Genomic DNA, 20515 nt, shown 5'->3' on the forward strand with positions numbered 1-20515 from the left:
GCATAAACACACACACTAAACAGTTTCTGAAAAAGACAGGGACAAGTGAGAACTCAGTTTTCTTTATTACAAAGAAAGCAGAGCTTGTCATCATGGTAAAAAAGACAGTGTTTATTGGTATATATTTAAAAAGAACTATTCTTAAATTAATGTGATTAGTCTGCACTCTAAGATTTCATGCTAGAAAGGACGTAACATGTACAAAAAAAATTAGAGGCATTGTCCTCAAGTCAGGCGTCAGGCGGGATGGTGTCAGAGAGGATCATGGGAGAGCCGAGCTGCAATTCCTGTTGAAGTGATTCCAGATCAGCCGGAGTCATGCGGTGAACCTCATTCCAATCAGATAGGAGGGAGGCTGACAGAGGGGCTGAATCGTAACTAAAGAAAAGGGAGATGGATACAGGAAGCATTATAATAAACCCTTCAACAACAAAAAAAAGACAAGCGTGTACAGTATGTGCAGAGTTTCACAGGAAAAGTCTTCTTTTACATTTTTTTTACATCTGCAGGAAAGGAAAGGAAAAGCTTCTCTGGGCTCATCTTCAGTGACAGACATGTACATACATGCATGATTTAACCACAGCTCATCCACTTTGACAGCTAATAACGGTCACATATGCAACACACACCCACTTGTACAGGAAAAATAGGAGTTGACTTTTTAGAGGAGGAAACTTTTGTTACCAGTTGTTCAACTTTTGAAGAAAAAACAAAAACAAAAATAACTGAGCATTTTCTCAGATGAGTTGGTGCAACTTAAAGACAAACGGGAAGTTGGTTTTTTTTTTTGTTTTTTTTTTTTAAGACTTTAGTTTGACTTCCTTGACACTTAAAAAAGCTATTTAAAGTGCAGTTTATTGTAAGGAGGAAAGTACTTTACTTACACAAAAATAGGTCCAAACAAAAAATAGGTCGGACATATACTTATGCACTTCACTGTCAGGAAGTCAGTCCTTACATATTTGGCATGACTGCAGCGCATAATGACATACCTATACTTTGGTCTTGGAAAATAATTGTCCCTGTTTTGAACACCTCAAACTTTTCAGTTGTATATTGCACTATATATTTCTGCCCACTCTGCATTAGATCATACCTGTCCCGGTCACAGTGTTGAAGCTCAGTGAGAGACTGGTTGAGAAGATCGTCTAGGTCAAAGCCGACACCATAGCCTGCCCCGCTGCCTTTGGGGGTGACCGAGAACACAGGGGGTAAAACGTCCTCCACCTGTCGGGGGACAAGAGGGAGACACTGGGTTGACTGCACTTTGTTCCTGAAGACCAGCTCAGTACAAGTATCAGATTGAACATATAAGCATAGTGTTTATTTTGAGTAAACAACCTGCCACAACCTCTAAAACACCTAACCTTGAACCATACCTGGGACTTTGACAGCTGCAGTGTTACAGTGTGAATGTCAGGGGCAACAGAGGGTCCCTGCTGTCCAGTATCAGTGAACCCGAGGCTGGGATGAGGTTGTGCGGGGACCCCTAGAGCCCCACAGAGAGGGTTTGTGGTCTGTGGCCCGGATTTCTCTCCTCCAGAGGGACACAGCTTCTCCATTGGACCGGCACTTGCAGAGGGCGCGTTAGGGTGGGAGTTGAGGTTACTTTGGCATCCGACATCCTCATTTCCGTTCTTCTCTCTGGTTGGAGCTTTGGTCAAAAACCTCTCCAGAGGAATGAGCTGGGACGGAGGTTGAGGGTCAGGCTGAGGTTGAAGCTGTGGCTGAAGAAAGCTGGATGTTTGAGGCTGTGGTTTTCTGTTTGGTTGTGGTTGCTGTGGCGGCCTTGTCTCTAATTGTTGCCCGCTCCAATTCCCCAAACAGTTAAAATTACTCTGTCCATTGCTCCCGCTGTGAGGTTTGAGTGTGTTCTTAACAAAGCCACCAGTGACGGTCATTATATCTAGCCCTCCACTTACGGAAACAACTATATCGGCTTGAGACTTCCTCTGGCTCACTGGGAAAAGAACTGAAGGCTGCTGGTTGCTTGGAGGCTGAAACAAAGCCGGCTGGTTTGGTTTGACTTGAGAGATTAACTGTTGGTGAGGTGGAATCTTCATCGCCTCTTTGTCTGTTTTAATGTTCAGTGTTCTTTGAGTATTATCGCCAATCACAATGCCCCGATGCAAGCTCACATTACACTCCTTATTCTTGGCTCCTTCGTGATTGGTAATCTGAGGTTTCTCATTGCATCTATCCATCATTTGAGTCCAACGTTGGAGAAGACTCTTGTCGTTGTCACTCAGGAGGACCCCGCCGAGAGAGTCCCCCTGCCTTCCCTCTCTTCTCTCCTTTTCCTTAACTTTCCTCTCCCGCTCTCTCGCTCGTTCCTGCCTCTTCCTGCGTTTTTCTTCTCTTTCTCGCTGACGCTCCTGGGCGGTGACAGGCCGACGCGACTCTGAGGCAGAAGACAGGGAAGACGATATGCCTCCTCCTGCAACTGAGTCAATGCCCAGAGCAGAGGTGACTCCATCTGCAAGTAAGATATCAAATTTAGACAAAGCTGGTTTAAATATTGACATTAAATTATGAGTTAGTATTAGAAATCAATGAACTCATCACCTCTGGCTTTATTTCTGAGAGCTGATTTCAATAAAGCAGCTTTAAGAGCAGCTTTAGTATCCTCTGAAATTGCTTTCCTGTTTCCCTCTCCTGCACCTGGAGGAGGCCTGGCAGTCTTGGACAGAGACTGTGAGAGGGACTGAGACAGTGACTGGGCCTGTGCCATGGAGAGTGAAAGGGAAGGCACAGTGGCAGGCAGGGGTGTCATGGTGGGTGCTGGCGTTGCAGGAATGGAGGTGGGTGCCTGGGTCATGGACTGGCTCGGGGTGGTCTGAGTCAGAGGAGCCTGACTGCTGGTGAGCTGCTCTGTAACCTCACTGTCTTTCATTGTTTCTGGTGCAGTGTCCTGACTAGACACTGGTGTTGTTAGGTCGATGGTCTCTGGCTGACCGCTGTCTGAGTTGGCACTTGGCATGTCCACATCTACTGGGCCTGTTTCACTTTTCGAGAGGGGAGGCAGATTATGGGTCACATTAGACGGGGCGACTTCTGGCTCAGTAAAAATTTTCATCTGATCTATGAATGTGTGGTTCTCTTTAGCTGGTGTTTGATCTTGTTGCTGTTGACTTTTCACTTCTCTCCTTTGCTGCTGCTGTATATGTGCTGTTTGTGGGTGTTGTGTCATTGGAACCAGAGTCGGTTTACTCATGTTAACCGTCGAGGGCTGCGCATCGCACTGGTTGCTGCTCGCCAGGGGCCTGAACTGCAGTCTTTGGCGACAGCTCTGTTTATTTTGATGAAAGTCCTGGATCTCCATCAGGATCGCCTCTTTAATTTGCTCCTTGTTCATTGGAAGCTTGTCAAATTCAAAGTCAAACGCTGGCACACAGATTGGCTCATCATCCTGGTCGTGGTAATTGGCCAGGTACCGATGCTCCAGTGCTTGTGTCACGCTGATTCGCTCGCGAGGGTCAAAGTGCAACATGGCCCCCAGCAGGCTCAAAGCCTCTGGTTCAGCATGTGGATAAAGTTTATCCAAAGGCACAGGGATCCGTGTTGGAAGACTCTGAACATAGGAGCGAACTCTGTCAGCCCTGATAGCACCAATCAACCCATCAGGAGGAGTTCCTAAAACGGAAAGGATGAGCTGAAGCTGGTGGACATAGTGCTTTCCTGGAAAAAGCTGCTTACGGCCCAACATTTCTGCAAAGATGCAACCGACAGACCACATATCAATGGCCAAACTGTAGTGATTCAGAGACAGGAGGAGTTCAGGAGCGCGGTACCACCGAGTCGCCACATATTCAGTCATAAAGGAATGAGATTCCTCAGGGTGTGAACTCAGACCCCTCGCCATTCCGAAGTCCCCAATTTTTAGCTCACAGTTCTCGTTCACCAACAGGTTGGAGGGTTTGAGGTCGCGGTGGATGACGTTGGCAGAGTGCACATATTTAAGGCCACGGAGGAGCTGGTACAGGAAGTACCGTGTGTGCTCGGAGGTGAGTGTCTGGGCAGAATGAATGATCTGGTGCAAGTCACTCTCCATGAGGTCTAGCACCACGTACCTGCACACACAGGAAGAGGGAAAGTGAGATATATGTTTCACGGCTATTGAGCCACATGACTCAAAAATGAATGATCAGTTGTAACCGTGATCGTTATTTAAACAATATGAGCAAATTTTCAAAGACTGTGATTGTTCAAAACCAGACAGAAAATAACTTTTGGTAGTGTTTGGTGTTTGTTTTTTTGTTTATTACCTGGCTGTGTTTAATACTTAAATCTGATTGGTCAAATTGATATTATAACGGTGTTTAATTTCCAACCACAAAAGCAGAGTTAGGGATAACCATATCAAATCAATCCACAGAGAGTCAAGTACTATTCACTGCCTGTTGGCACTGTGACATTATCCTCACTTATGTTTCAAGATGTGTTGACTGCAAAGCAGAAGGAGCGCTGAATAGAAATGTGACACGTTTGATGTTCATTTGTGACGTAAGGAAGCTAATAAAAATCTGTTACCATAAAAGCACCAACTATGGAATCAGAGGGACTTTTTTTAGCCGTATAAATAAATCATTTCTAAATCAATCAAATCATCTAGTTCTCAGTTGGTATCAGAGTAATAAGCAGGAAATTAGAATCTCGACAGGGTGAGCATGACCCCTCTGCAAAACATGTATCTTAAAGGATGCATGTACCTACTTCTGAAAGAACATAAACTACTTGGTATTGCCACTGACATTGTTCAGTACAAAGACATATTTAACGCCTACCTACAAACTTCTGAAAAAGATCTCTAGTTTATCAGTAAACAAACAGAGATGCACAGTGTTCTTCCTTAAAGGAACCCTGAACCGGAGTACTTTGTCTCCACAGTGACAAAAAAAATCAAAAGGTACATACACAGACTTGAAGGCAGAGTGAGGAAGGTTTGGCTGCAGGATATCTTTGATGGCAATAATGTTGTCATGTTTGAAGTGCTTCAAAATCTTCAGCTCTCTCAGTGTGCGTTTGGCGTTTGTCACCACTTCAAAAGCATTGGAGATCTTCTTAATCGCCACCTGCTGGCCTGAGAATGTAAGAACACCCAAATGAAAAACAGACAGTCAGGATGTACAACTGAGTCAAGATGGTAATATTAACTGTGAAATGATTTTGACATGTATTTGTGTGGGACATCAGCCTCACCATTGTCCCTTCTCCTGGCAGATGAAACAACGCCGTAGGCCCCAGTGCCGATGGTCTCTATGACGTCATACTCCTCTCCAACATCAAACTTCACATCCAGAGAGTGCGCTTTAAGCAGAGCCAAGTTTTTTGCAGCTGTGCTGGTGTCTGTTGTTCCCTCAGTCGCCTCCACTTCATGCTGGTTCTGGTTTTCTCTGCTTTTGTCGGTGGCCATTCTTTCAGGTGACATGGAAACAGGTTGACCATTTTTACTGTCTCCACCCTCCTTAGCTGACATGTTTCTGTGAAGAGATATATAGAATTTTAAATTACTTTTCCAATCAGGGTCTTTATCACTTTTGTTTGGCCCAAATTGTAAACAGGTGTATAATCAATAAAAGGAAAGAGAAATGCACTTAAACATAATCCTAATGAGACTTAAAAAAGATCAAACTGAAGTTCAAAGCTAGGACATGATGGCTAAAGCATTATGTTGGCTGTGCCACAAAACTCCACTGGTGTATTCTATTGTTTTTTTTATCTTAAATTCATTTATTGAAACAAGGTAAATGTACAGCAAATCGTTTGAGATGACTACATAGAAAGATTTTTCTAAACACCATAATAAATAATGAACAGATCACTTTTCAATGCTATTAAAGCCTTGTTGAAATCATCAATAAGTATTTAGTTTATCATCAGAAAAATAAAATGGTAACTTTCAATATTAATTAAAGTGACTAAACAATCAAATAATCTATACACACGCGATTAAACAAAACATTAGATAAATCACTGATAGACTTCTTTCTATTTATGTTTGTTTGTGCTTTTGCAACTCTGAGGTTAGGGTTGATTGTAATTTGATGTTAAATATAGAGCTCTAAAAGTAACTAACCTTATTGTGGAATATGGAGTAAATAAAATGATTGGATGCATGTCCTCTTGGGGCTTCCGTACAAAATAATTGTATGTGCCTCATGACTAAACATACTTCTTCATGGCTTGGTTTTGATTAATAAACAGGTATGAGAAAAGGAAGCAATCCTCAAAAGTCAAAAGACCAGAGCTAAGAGGCACAAATGAGTTTTAAAAAAGGTAAATGTTATATTAGAGATGTGACGTTCGCGAACGAGTCGGCCTTTTGAACGTCTCTTTTAAGTGAACCGATTTGCAGTTGCGAGCCGTTAATTTTGGAGCCTTTTTATATACAGACTGCCAATGCTACCTTCATGTGTCACCTGCGTGCCCCATGAGTCTTTTGTTCACACTTATTGTCTACACATGTTATTGTTTACATTGTTGTGATGTGGATTCGAGTCAAGTTGCTGAGCTCCTGTTTGTAAAGTAGTTCAGGTGTAGAAACACCGGGTGGGGTAGCACAATTTTGCATTCACATTCTTATAATGTCCTAATTTTTATTCTAGTTGTATTTATATTTTATATACATAGATATTTATTCTTATTTATTTTTGTTGTTAAATGTTCTTGTGTGGAAAATGTTACAGTAAAGTTGTTTTGCATAGAAGTTATCTGTAGCCTGCAAAGTTTTTATAGTGCAACAAAGTTTTTTAGGTGAGGGAAAATTCAAACAGTGATCTCACTGTCAAAGCACGGGGATATGGCAACATCTTATGGAATGTCTACAATGCCAAATGAAATTATATTCAATACTTCAGAATAATTCCCACCAAGAGTATATATATATTGGTGGGTTGTGTACATTTGAATTATTCTGATCCAAATCTTATCTTATAACTTCTAGCAGTGATTGTTTCCTTGATATAAACGAGTTACTCCTTGTTGACTTCTAAAAAATAAATAAATAACAAAGAGCCACTCTTTTGAACGGCTCCTCAAGATCCGGTTCCCTTCAAAGAGCCAAAATCCCATCTCTATGTTAAAAAGGTACAAAACGGGCACTCCTGTTTGTTAAGAAGCCATTTTAACTTGGCAGTGTTTAACGCCATGGAAACCAGAGCCGAAGGCCCCCAGGAGCCACTCAAGGGTTCTAATGAAAAGGTGTTACCTCATATACTTGACAGCCATAACTCAACAATGTCATTAACTAGTCATTAAATTGAAACGCTAATCGACTTCATGAATTAAATTAGCAGACAAGGTAAATACGAGGCATGACCAACACGCTGCGGAGCGACGTTATATTAGCCACAAGTTAACAAAACCTGTAGCTCACGGTCAAATGACATCCCTAAATATAATCAGACTCTGCCTACAGTAGGATGAAGGAGGTATGAGTTAAAGTACCTTCTAGTTGCTGTGGCATGGGGTGGTTAAACGAGACTACTGACAGGACAGAGGTACAGCCTTACCCACTATCTGACGCAGGGGCGTAGGCTAGTTACCTGCAGCTCAGGCTTTCAAGGAACGTTACTCGTTAAACTGTGTCTTTCTTGGATTAAGACACCAAACGGGATCAAAAAGAGACTTGCATCAAAACAGTATTACTGATTTTACCTTGAGGGCTAACCACAGCATCCGTAAATGGGGTTTTAATACCGTAGTAGTAGGCTATCTCTTGTTTTTGTCTGCCGCTTCCTCGTGCACTTCCGCGTTGGGTTTGAGTGACATGTATCGGACCAATGAGGCGAAGGGGCGTTCGACTCTCCGACCAATAGGAGCAGAGAACGCGTAGGTAGGCGGGACAGCACGACAAACAGTGGAGTCTCTGTGACCTTTTTTTTTTTTGGTTAGTGGTGACCATAGACTGTTAATAATAAAATAATAAAATAATAATAATAATAATAATAATAATAATAATAATAATAATAATAATAATAATAATAATAATAAAATACTGGTGACGCTGTTTTCCACAATTTAATCAAAAAGGAGGAGCAATGAGACAAATACCTGGACTTACTGATCCACATAAGTACATAAGTACGATAGCCAAACTATTTCTTCCTGTTTGTTGAATTTTCAGTTTTCAGTTTTACATATATATATATTTTTTCAATATGTTTTGATATTTTATCATTTTCTGAACAAAACAACAAAATTCAACACTCATTTTGTGTACAAAGCAGTTTTCAGACAAAGATATGTACTGTCACCCCTTAAATAATAATAAATAAACAAAAAAAAGATAAATAATAATAATAATGATTGTAGTATTTTCAGTTTTTCTATCTTATCTTTGTAGTATTTTCAGTTTTTCTTTCTTATGTTTGTAGCATTTTCAGTTTATTTATCTTATGTTTGTAGCATTTTCACTTTTTCTATCTTGTGTTTTCTGCATTTTCAGTTAGTCCAATGTTTGTAGCATTTTCAGTTGTTGTATTCTCTGTTTGTAGCATTTTTCTGTTCTTGTGTTTCATATTTGTTGCATTTTAAGTTTTGTATTTCATGCATATGTTGTATGTTGGTGGTTTTTTGTGGACCCCTGGAAGAGTAGCTGCTGCGATCTGAATAAAGGAATGATTTTGGTGTAAAATACATACGTGTGCTATGGCCATGATAATAAAAACGTTTAGACATCTTAACAACCCCACAACAGCATATCCTAATTATTAATGAACCATTATCTATTGACTATTTTTGTTGAATACATAACGGTCAAAGCATACCTGCTCTTACATGCACAGTTACCGAAAACCCAAAGCGATTGGATTGAAGTCCACAGTAAATACAGAGTTTACACGTCTCTGCTGATCAAACATCTGTGCAGCTGTCCAATGAGACGCTGGCACAAAATCCAGCGGACCAATCAGAACACAGTCTGATTGTTAGCATGTCGCCTCCGCCAGGAGGTTCTTCTGGGATTAAGCAAAAAACGAAATCTAACCAGGACATTTTAACGGATATTCTCGCTCACCTGAGGCATTTAAAGTTGTACTATTAGTGGGACAGTGTCTTAACCAAGATGAACATGTCAATGCCGAGGTGGGAAAGAAAAGCACGCATATTTCTCTGCGTGCTCGGACTGTGTTTATCTGTTTATGCGCTTCACGTCGAGCTGTCCAAAGAGAGAAACCCAGATTATAGGGCGATGTGTGACCTGGGGGAGTCTGTGAGCTGCTCCAAAGTCTTCACCTCCAGGTATGTTTTCTTTATACGTTCCTAAAAGCTCGTTACGTGTTTCATCTTGAACCCCGGAATATCCAGGAGCCATGGTGGCAGTGAGGGTTCAAACTTTGGTTTGTAAAATTTGAGTAATCCATAGCAGGTCAGAAACCTGATTTGCCACGTGTTGAATTGCTCTGCAAGCCTCTTACGTCAGATAGTTTACATTTAAAACTACTACGATCTTTACTTCCACGACGTGTCACATTGTTGGCCACAAAATCAACCACATGTTTGATTGTTTCACAGCTGTACACCATTGTCCCAGGATATCTTGTCTCCAGTTTCCTATCAACAATGTGTAATTGTATCTCTTTCCTCTTTCTTTTTGGCAGATGGGGACGTGGTTTTGGCTTGGTCCAGTTCTTTTTTGACCAAGATAGCCTTCTAAACCAGCCCAACAGTGTGCTTGGCATCATATTCTACACTCTGCAGATGGGCTCGGGTAAGCATGTCTTTTTCTTCTGCAAATTATAGAGCAGTTCTATCCATCATGAAAGTGAACCATAATTGGGCTTGAATTCCAGCTTTAGTTATGATTGCATAGCTTTAAAGATGAACAAAAAAAGCATCTTTACACCCCCCCATATTATGATACATGTAATATCTTTTTTGTAATAACTGACATCCACTGCCCCTCTCCCTTTTTGTTTTTGCAGGACTGTCTTTGTCCAAGAAAGCAGCAATGTTTTTGGTCTTCTCCTCCTGGGTGTCTGTTGCAGGCTCACTCTACCTTGCATCCATCCTCGCGTTTGTCCTGGGGGACTTCTGCATGGTCTGCGTGTCCACATACATTGTTAACTTTGCGTTGCTCTTCACCAACTTGAAACGAAGGGGAGCGATTGAAGGATTGAAAGAAAAAGCTGGATAGAAGGGTTACTTGTGAAATTCAACACCTTTTTTTTCTGCTGGGCTGAAGCTGCACTGGATGTAAAAGTCAAATTCTCTGCCACAGTGTTTCTGGATTGTTAGTGGCTCTTCAGACTTTTAAAAGAAACAGGGCTTGAGATGCATCTCAGAAGCTTGATCATATGACTTTTTCCAACTTCCACTCAATGTAGCTGGATTTTTCTGTATAAATGTGCATCTTTGATATGATTACACACTTTGGAACACTAATGATTGTCTCATGTGATTTCTTAGTTTGCCATAGATATGAAAGTAAAATCCGCATGCAGCAAAGTAAGGCAATGCAAGCACCATGCAGTTACAAGGTCTTCCAGTAGATGGGCCCAGATACTCAGGGTGACCATATTGCATGGGGAATTGGGACACAAACTGTTGGGCTAGTTAGCTACAGCTGATGCATATCCATGGTCTTGGGCAGGGAGAAAAAAACACAATACATTAAAACCAATTTTGCAAACTATATCACATAAAAAAACATATACAAATTAAACAAAACTACGCTAATGAAGGAATACTTTTCGCAATCTTCGTTTTTAAAATAAAGATAGATCTGCCTACTTTAAATTTAACAGCACCTTGTGGAACTAACTTGCAGCTCAAGTCACAAAATCATGCTCACTCACTGATATCTTACCTACCATCTAGACAGCCAGAAGTTTGTCTTATGTTGTAAGTAGACAGTATGATGCAGATTCCCTCTTAAGCACAGTCCTTCCACACAAGACACAGAGCTGCATTGCAAGCAGGTCGAATGAATACAACTGCAAAATTGTGCATTACACATGCTACAGTTGAGAAAATGAATAGCTGCATTTAAAAGAAGTCTGCAATTTACAGAAAAAATTAGGTTAAACACTGGCTGTGATGTTTCCTGTGACACGCTTCCTCACTCTCTGAACAATCTTTCTTTCTCTCTGTCACAAGTTGTTTTGAAATTATTAAGGAACAATGAACTAAAAATCAAAGTCCTTGAGAAACAAAGTCCAATGATCAGACATCTTTGATTACTTTATGCTGAAAACCTTTCAAAAACCTCAGTGTGGCAAACATGGAAAAGCCTTAAAAAGGAGATGTAGATTTAAATGTTTAAGATGCTCATGGCTTTAACTGTGGCTGATTTCAGACACTGCTGCAGCGTCCTTAGCACCCATACATTTTGTGCCTATTGGTTAGAGGATGACCAGCCTAACCTGAAGAGCAAGTACTGCAGTCCAAAAGTATGCACAACATAAGGCCAGATCTTGTGTCTGGTGGTTTGAGGCTTTGAAACAACAGAATTAAGAAGGTAGCTCCAAAGTACAATAGCCTAAAGCCTTACAGCATCATATTTACCAGCATGTTTGAGTCAATATTCAGATTTTTATTCTCACTCAAAATCCCATACGCATTATGAATAAGTAATTATTATGCTCACACAAATAATTATTATTTGTTATTATTATATGACTTTTTTTTATCAGGAAATAATTTATAGAGCAAAATGAAAGTGGCTTTCATGCTCTGTACAAGAGTATTTTTAAACTGAGTCAATATGATTCAAGAGGCATCTTCAAGTTTAAAGGGATATAAAAGGTATTAACAGATTTGTCTCTAGTATTGTGGTTGATTACTGGAATGATGCCAATATACATTTAAAAACCTGTGGTTCTCTTCACTTAAGGTTTTTTTAAAAAAAAAATGCTTTGCAAACCTGTTTTTGAAGCTTATGAGTGTCACAGATTTAGTTGTTTTCTTTTATCTGGAAGCTGGTAGCATAATTTGATCCTGTAGGAAAGGTTCAAATAACTTCTGCCTCTGCTTGTCCAGTCACCACTTAATACATAACACTATCAAAACTGTGAACTACTTGCCAGTTCTGACTTCTTAGATGTGAATATTTGTTGCTTTTTAATTTATTTTTTAAAGAATTACATTACATACATACATTAAATCAAGCGTCTTCTTGACGCCGGTCGGCGTTACAGAGCTCTGTACGCAAATACATCCAGACACAAGAACAGTTTCTTCCCCCAGGCCGTAATACTGATGAACACTTAACACTGTGTCATAAACCAGCTACCTCATGGACAGAGCCACCTTCATCCTTGCACTATTGCACATTATCATGTTGTCTATTTTTTCTTTTTATTGCACTTGTGCCTTTTGTACTTATATATATATATATATTTTTTTTTTTAATATATTTTTTATAAGTACTTGATTTTTAGTGTCTGTCTATTTATGTTTGTACAGGGAGTACACAACAATTCTTTGTATTCTTGAGATACATTGTGATTGAAGTTCTTTCTGATTCTGATTCTGATTCTGATTTTCCACTCTTTTTTGGCAAATTATACAGTGCCTATATATATACATATACATATACATATACATATACATATATGTATGTATATTCACACACAATTTAGCTTGTTCTCAGAAATGTGACATTTAAAAATTCAGCCTGAGAAGCTGTTCATGTGCAATTATCCTAAAAAAAAACCTTGTATGTTCAGCAAATTTGTTCATATATAAACTGATGTATGAATAACTGTTAATTACCATACCTTAACTAATGATGTATTAAACATGTTGTCATTACATGAAGTCATAGTGACAGGATCATTAGTTCATGATGAACAACAGGAATTAATAATTAATTCATACAGAAATTCATCAGGAGTCATGCATTACTTCAACATGAATTAAGCATTATTTTACTAAGAAAACAGTTCCATTATTGTAAAGTGTTACCCCAACTTTTTTGATAATCACATATCCAAAGAAGAAATTAAGATACATGATAAAACATATTTTATATTTTTATTGTTGGAATATATTTTTCCGCACTTTACATAGTTCAGCTGAAACCACTTTTAAATCCTTGGTTCTGAAGTTGTCAAATCGTCAAATCTTGTGACACATGACTTATTTGTACTTCCTTATACCACATCATCATGTCCTCCTACACAAAGTTCCACTTAGTCATTACATATGTAACTAAGCTGCACGACATCACTGTGTATATTGTTACAGTCACCAAAGCATCTGCTTATTAGTCACACTGTCTGCTTGTTCATGGTCCACAATGCTCTATTATTGTAGTTTACTGAGAACCCCGTATGATGCATAAACAATGCATGACTACTTGGCAGATACATCGCCTTCTTAAATAAAAAAATAAGAACCCAGAGTAGACATCAGACAAGACAAATGCACAAAAAAGAACCCAGTCTCTGAATTGAAAAGCCTTTACTTTTTAATTTTGTTTGCTAAACTGCATGACAATTTCTGATACTTGTAGTAAATCACGGCTGCCACTAGAGGGGGTTTCAAAAAATGAGGTTGGCTAAGATTAGACTGACAAACAACACTGAAAGTTTTCAGCAGCTTTTGTCATCATTTGTCAAACAGCTTGAACTGAGTGTAGACAGATGGAACTTTGAAAGAGTGAAAAACATAACTAAACAAACATTTTTGTCAAATTTGGCTCTCCTTTTGTTTCCATAACTCAGGATCTCACGTCCTTACATAATATCTTTAGTCTCTCTGTCATCCGTTTCTATGGAGCCCCACAAGTCCCACAAAGGTTATCATTTTTATGTTGTACACATGTTCATAACCTGTCTGCACAAGATAAGAAGTTGTTTGTGAAATGAATGTGAACGTGCTCTCTTGCTATGTGATGAACTGGGTGTAGACATTCACTTTTGGCTCTATTACACGTGTTTCTTCTGACAACAGGAACATACAGTGCTGTGAAAAAGTATTTGCCCCTTCCTGATTTCTCATATTATTGCACATTTTTCACACTTAAATGTTTCAGATCATCAAAAAAATAATAATATTAGACAAAGATAACCAAAATTAATACAAAATGCAGTTTTTAAATGATGATTTTATTTATTAAGGGAAAAAAGTTATCCAAACCCACCTGACCCTATGTGAAAAAGTATTTGTTAAATCACAAATTAACTGTGATAAACCTGATTTTTTTTGGAAAGCTGAGCTCAATTTCACTCGCCACACCCAGGCCTGATTACTGCCAGACCTGCTGAATCAATAAATCACTTAAATAGAACCTCTCAGACAAAGTGAAGTGGGCTAAAAGATTTCAAAAAGCAATACATCATGCTGTGATCCAAAGAAATTGAAGAACAGATGAGAAACAAATTCATTGACATCTATCAGTCTGGGAAGGGTTACAAAGCCATTTCTAAGACTTTGGGACTGCAGAGAACCTAAGTGAGAGCCATTATCCACAAATGGAGAAGGCTTGGAACAGTGGTGAACATTCCCAGGAGTGGCCGGTCTACCAAAATTACTCCAAGAGCACAGCGATGACTCAACCAGGAGGTCACAAAAGAACCCAGAACCACTTCTGAAGAACTGCAGGCCTCACTTGCCTCAGTTAAGGTCAGTGTCCATGATTCCACAATAAGAAAAAGACCGTGCAAAAATGGCATCCATGGGAGAGTTCCAAGGCAAAAACCACTGCTCACCAAAAAGAACACAAAGGCTCGTCTCACATTCACCAGAAAACATCTCGATGATCCCAGAGACTTCTGGGAAAACATTCTGTGCACTGACAAGAAAAAAGTTGAACTTTTTGGAAAGTGTGTGTCTCGTTACATCTGGCGTAAAACCAACACAGCATTTGATAAAAATACCATCATACCAACAGTCAAACATGGTGGCGGTAGAGTGATGTTCTGGGGCTGCTTTGCTGCGTCTGGACCTGGACGACTTGCTGTAATTGATGGAACCATGAATTCCGCTCTCTACCAAAAAATCCTGAGGGAGAATGTCCGCATTTACTGCATTTAGTGTTTACTCAGGTTATCTTTGTCTAATATTACAATTTGTTTGATGATCTGAAACATTTAAGTGTGAAAAAAATGCAAAAATATGAGAAATCCGGAAGGGGGGGAATACTTTTTCACAGAACTGTATAAGGTCCCTCTTGCAGCCACCTATTTAATTGATATAAGCTAGCGAAAATGATTGAACTCAGGAAGTGATACATGAGCTAGCTGTGAGATAGCGTTGCAGAAACAAAACCAAAAAAGGTACACAACTATCCCCCTTACCTCAAGACTGAACTCCATGTCACTCAAATAGTGTTATTTTTGTTGTTGGCTTTTATTACAGCTGAGAAAACTGCTCAGTCTCCAAACAGCACCAGGAGGAGGTCAGGTTTAAATATCATATGCATAATATCTGAAAAAATATGGAATTTGATAGTCCAATGTGGACAAGGTTAGTCAATTTACATAACTGTGAAGGAAAGTAGCATCTACATAAAGTCATTGTGATGCAGGAAAACAGAAACCATGCTTCAACAATGATGCACAGCACGACAGAATTTTTTTTTTCTAAAATTAGAAGTAAGAATGCAGGAATAATCTTGCAGACAGAACTTAACGCACAATGCTGTCTGGAAAATCTCACTTAAGTCTCTTTACATCCCCTGATGTACCTGTCTGTCAGGGAAGATGTTCTCACGGATATCATAAAAACATCTTCCCCCACAAAATCCCCCTTTGTTATGATTTAATTTTTAATTAGTGAAACATCTGGTTGTTGTTTAGTATAGAGGTTGCGACTATAACAAAAAGCCAGTTTCATATATTTTGATTATAATGAAAAAGCAGTTGAGGATGTATAGATCATTTTGATATCAGCAGGCTGTGATTTGGAAAGAAAACACACACACACATATATATATACATACGTGTGTGTGTGTGTGTGTGTGTGTGTGTGTGTGTGTGTGTGTGTGTGTGTGTGTGTGTGTGTGTGTGTGTGTGTGTTTATATAATCTACATGGAATATTACAGTTAAGTAAACAGAACTAAAGATTAACTGAATCAGCACCCATGCTTTGAGTCACTCACGCCTGTGACTAAGAACACAAGTCATAATTATATAATGATCAAGGGTGCAACTTGTTGGTTTCAAGTATTAACCAGCTTTGTCTCTTGTTTGTCTTTCTTTTAAATGTTGCAATACTATGATTACACACTTAAAATACCACTTCAGCAGGAAGTGCCTTTCCCTTAATCTTTTGTCTCAGTGACATTAAGAGCAGAATAAATCATAGTGTGCAGTATCAATAGTATGGTGTATTCTGTTTTCACACGTTTATTTAATTGGAAAAAAGTTCAGCCAAGTTTTACTAAAAACAAAATGTGTAGAAAATCTAACAAGCAAAAAACTCTCTTTGTTTAAGATTGTTACATAACTGCATTGAAAAATAGATTTTCCTCCTTACCAGCAAAATACATATTTGCAGTTTAAAAATACACTGAAAGTGCCAGGGCAACATCAACATCAACATATACCTGTGGGGTATTGTTTCCCCTAGTTGAGCCATACAATTAACACGTCACTAAGAGCTTTTCATTCTTGAGCTCCTCACCTTTGTGGACATTTTTGTTTCGCAACAGCCCTGAAAGACAAGTGCAGATATTATCAGCCATGAGCTGCAGGCCTGAGAGAGTAATATCATAATGAATACAAACCCTGCTGTCACAGGCCAAGTTCTGGAGGTAATTACAGCGTGCTAATATTCAGAACATTACAACCTTGAGTCTGGTGTTGCTTGACAGTACTATAAGCAGCATAGTTAACAGTAACAAGAAACAAAAGTTATTGTACTCTGCTTTGCCATCTCAGCCTGTTCCATAACTTCAGTGGGACTGGACTCATTGCCAAGTAGCACCAATCTCAATAATGTGTACATTTATGTGTATATTTCAGTGTCAAAGAGTTCATTCTGACATAAAGGTCCTTGGAGAAACGATCTAAATTCAATCATACAAACACGTCTGCTTTGTGAAAGGGCGGTATAAAACACCTGGGGTAGAGTGAAAAGTTAAAGTCCTGGTGATGTTGTATTCTGTATTGGCATTGGTGGAATGTCTCCTGTCCAATCAAATTGTTTGGTTAAATCGTACTGTTGTATAACTGTAAATGACATACGTGTGAGGCATATGTAGGCATTTTGAAAGAAAGAAAACTATTTTTAATAATCAGTAAGGATGCAAGCAGGCTTTACTAATCCAGCCAACTAAGCATCATATATATCTCTATATATATCCCATTTAATCTGGTTTAAGCAATGCAAGTTTTAGTATTTTTAAATCTTAGTCATAAAGAATAGTCACCAGTTGTCTGAATAACACTTCCTGTCAAATTAGATAAATGATAGGTAGTTTACATGATAACAGTGACATAACCAGGATTTGTTTTGTATGTGAAATAACATTTTTCTGCCTACACAGTAATCCAAGGTGCTGAAATACACAAGTGTTCCACAAACTATTGCAAAAGAGGCTTTTGTTACATTTGTCAAACAAAAATGTTCCAATGTTGGCTGTTTCTCAACCATGGATGGGTATCTAGAGTTGTTTGCATTGTTTGAAACTGGGTTTCTAAAGGTCTCAGATGTGACTTGTTTTCCACTCCTTTGATTTAGACACACACACGAAAAAAAGAAATCCGCAACAATAGACCTGTTTTGATCTCTTCAGAAACAGTTTTATTTCAGATTTGAAATAAAAAATTACATTTATATCCCGAGAGTTCTTACATTCTTTTTTGTATTTATTAGAAATATGTAATTTTTATTTATTTCATGGTTAAGCAAAGCACCTGCCTCAGACTTATGACCTTGGAGGACATATTGTTAGGACATTGGCCAATAAGCCTCTGGTCTTAAGTGTCAAGTTTTCGACAAGGAAATACCATTAAGTTTAAAGTTATGTGGGGTGCTTTGTGGGAGGGGCACACCTAAAGCAGGTGACAGGTTAAAGAAAGCATTTAAAGAGTCACAACCAAGAAGTGCAGTCACACAATGGCTCTGTGGAAGTGGATCTGCATATTGACTCTTGCAAGTCTTTTGCCAGCAGGTAAGCCACACTGATACTTTATCGATGTCTTCGCTGCTGCAAATTCTTCAAAGATAATTAAATGTACAACAATTAGCATGCTATGGTTTGACCAAAACAATACAGTCAAAATTACATGAGTACTTCTAGTTGTAGTACCTCAGCGAATCTAGCTCAAATATAATTTCACTAAAATTGAAAAATGTAAGGTTTGTAATATTTTTATTCATTGGATTTTAGACTGACTGAAAAATGAATGAACCATAGACATGAACTTGTGCTTTATACAATTATTTCAATGCACTTAAATTAATTTTTTTACTGTTCATTTATTTATTTATTCAAAATCTGCAGCAAAATTATGATCTATGACTCATTTTGAGACATTTCTACACTGTTGCACTGTCAGTGCATTAAGTATACTTCATCCACAGTTGATTGCATATTAAATAATTCAAGTTGTTTGTTCTAAGAGTAGTAGAAATCTTTTAAGTGTCTCATAGACATTTAACTGTTGTTTGTTTTCAAGACACTGTCGGAAAAAGTACCGTATAATTGAAAAAGTGATCACATAATTAGCTTTCGTAAAGAGCAGATAAGGTGTCAATGGAAATAAGTCTATTTTCTAAAGTTTGTAAATTTAATTATTAGCAATAATATGATTGATTTACTAATTTTGTTTTTACAAAGATTAATTTATAAATTTAGTAGTAGTCTAATTTCCCCGCATTGATACATTTCAGTGCAGAAAACCCACTTTTCTGTCATATTCATGAAGAATCAAGATTTGAATACAAGCTGTAATGATTTAATCCAATTACATTTTTAAATTAATTGGATGAAAAATGTAATATATTGATGTAAACTTCCATGGGTTTTACCTTTTGCCTTTGTTCAATCTTTAATATAACATGCAACAGTGTTGTTTATTTTATTTTATTCATTTATTTTAATTTAAGACATTTGATGAAACATTAGGCTATCAGTCAAGAAGTTGATATAAAAAAATAACCAAATTCAATACATTGACAAAGTAATTGTTTTTAAAACAGAAACAGAACTAAATGTCAACACCAGTCACCCAACACCATATGCTGTTACTGTGCTGATAAAAGAGAGAATGTTTTGTGTTTGTTTTCTGCTCAAAACATTTCTCAACAAGAAGTTAATAATACAAGCAATCACCTTGAATGATATGAGAGTTATATCTTATCCAAAAAGTATTGTTACATGATTAATCAACCATTTCAAATCTATATATTCAACTTTGTTTGTTTGTTTGCCTTTGTTTTGGAAACCTATAAAGTGGAAATGAATGAATAAATGAACAAATAAGACAAGAATGGAAGGAGGGAGGGAAGAATTGGGGATAGGTACTAAACAAAAGAGGTTTCTTACAATTTTTTGAGCAATTGGTTAGAAATAATCCAAACCACTTGACTAATCGTATTGTTTTTATTCATTCCAGGGTTATACGCTCAGCTTGATGGTAAGTAGATTTTTCTTTTTTATCTTTTGTTTGAAATTCATAGTTGAAAAGGTCTATCTGGCCCATAAATAACCAAAGCCTAGGTAAAAAAGCATGGAAATATGTACAACCAGTAGTGTCAAGAGCATATTGGTATGAAGCAAGGTATTCATTGATTAGTATTCTCATAAGTGACAAAAACAAGAAGTGACAACAGGCATAATAAAAAAAAGAAATAGTGTGTTTTCTTTTTGCTGGCAAAAAATATCCTGCTCATTCTTACTGTAGTTTTATCCACGCTGAAATTAATGGGGAAAAATGATAATAAATAACATACATTTCTGTTGCAAAATTGCTAATGCTCGCACTATGAATGTGTGACGCGTGTTGTTGACCCTTAGAAACAAACCTTGGTTTAGAGTATCTTTCAAGGCACTCCCAAGTGTAAGTTTAGAGGTCTGTCCTTTCTGCAGATTGAATCTCCAGGAATGTGTTGTGAAGTTTCACGTTAGTCTGCTCAGCTGTATAATCAAATCAATAAGTGACAGCCAACAAGTTGCCTTGTTGAAAAGTGAAAGACACTTTGCTCCTCAATCCACCTCTCTAAATTAAGAAACAAGAGCTTTAAGATGTTCCTTAAGATGACAGGTCTAGAACGTCTAGATTGAAAAAGTGGGAAATGTTTAGCATGCATGATGTAGATGTACATTGGTACATAGGCGCATCCACCGTAGCCTAAAATTAAAGAGCAAGGCAAGATCAATAGTTTTACATAAACTGACAACTCTGGCCTTCATTTTCTAACAAATTGGCAAAAAAAAACATCTGACAAAAAGACTATCACGGAAAAAGACAGTGGTTTATATCATTCAAATCTTCTTGTTTAATAAAATCCTGTTGTAAACACTAAATACAAGAATTTAATATATTGTTCAGCTGTAAATTTAAATGTATTGACTCACGGTGACTCTGAAAACCAGCTAAATTGAGTATCTTTCAGTTTGTG

At 38.1% G+C, this 20515-nt stretch overlaps 2 protein-coding genes across 3 annotated transcripts; one reads left to right on the plus strand and one right to left on the minus strand.

Annotated features, from left to right (window-relative positions):
- Positions 1–90: 90 nt before the first annotated feature.
- Positions 91–7764, minus strand: mapk7 (mitogen-activated protein kinase 7). 2 transcript variants are annotated; one of them, XM_034707450.1, is made up of 7 exons: positions 7657–7764; positions 5200–5480; positions 4915–5080; positions 2566–4070; positions 1380–2476; positions 1097–1227; positions 91–378 (listed from the first exon to the last, which is right to left on the minus strand). In XM_034707450.1, the coding sequence occupies exons 2-7, from the start codon at positions 5474–5476 to the stop codon at positions 231–233; spliced, it is 3324 nt and encodes a 1107-aa protein (XP_034563341.1). In that variant the 5' UTR covers positions 5477–5480; positions 7657–7764; the 3' UTR covers positions 91–230. The 2 variants fall into 2 exon arrangements, with proteins under 2 accessions (XP_034563341.1, XP_034563342.1); XM_034707451.1 differs by having other exon boundaries at positions 7447–7743.
- A 1120-nt stretch (positions 7765–8884) lies between these two features.
- Positions 8885–10383, plus strand: vkorc1 (vitamin K epoxide reductase complex, subunit 1). The gene is made up of 3 exons (XM_034707454.1): positions 8885–9240; positions 9600–9709; positions 9924–10383. The coding sequence occupies exons 1-3, from the start codon at positions 9065–9067 to the stop codon at positions 10133–10135; spliced, it is 498 nt and encodes a 165-aa protein (XP_034563345.1). The 5' UTR covers positions 8885–9064; the 3' UTR covers positions 10136–10383.
- The last annotated feature ends 10132 nt before the right edge of the window (positions 10384–20515 follow it).

This window comes from Notolabrus celidotus, chromosome 18 (genome assembly GCF_009762535.1).
Source record: "Notolabrus celidotus isolate fNotCel1 chromosome 18, fNotCel1.pri, whole genome shotgun sequence".
Classification (NCBI taxonomy): domain Eukaryota; kingdom Metazoa; phylum Chordata; class Actinopteri; order Labriformes; family Labridae; genus Notolabrus; species Notolabrus celidotus.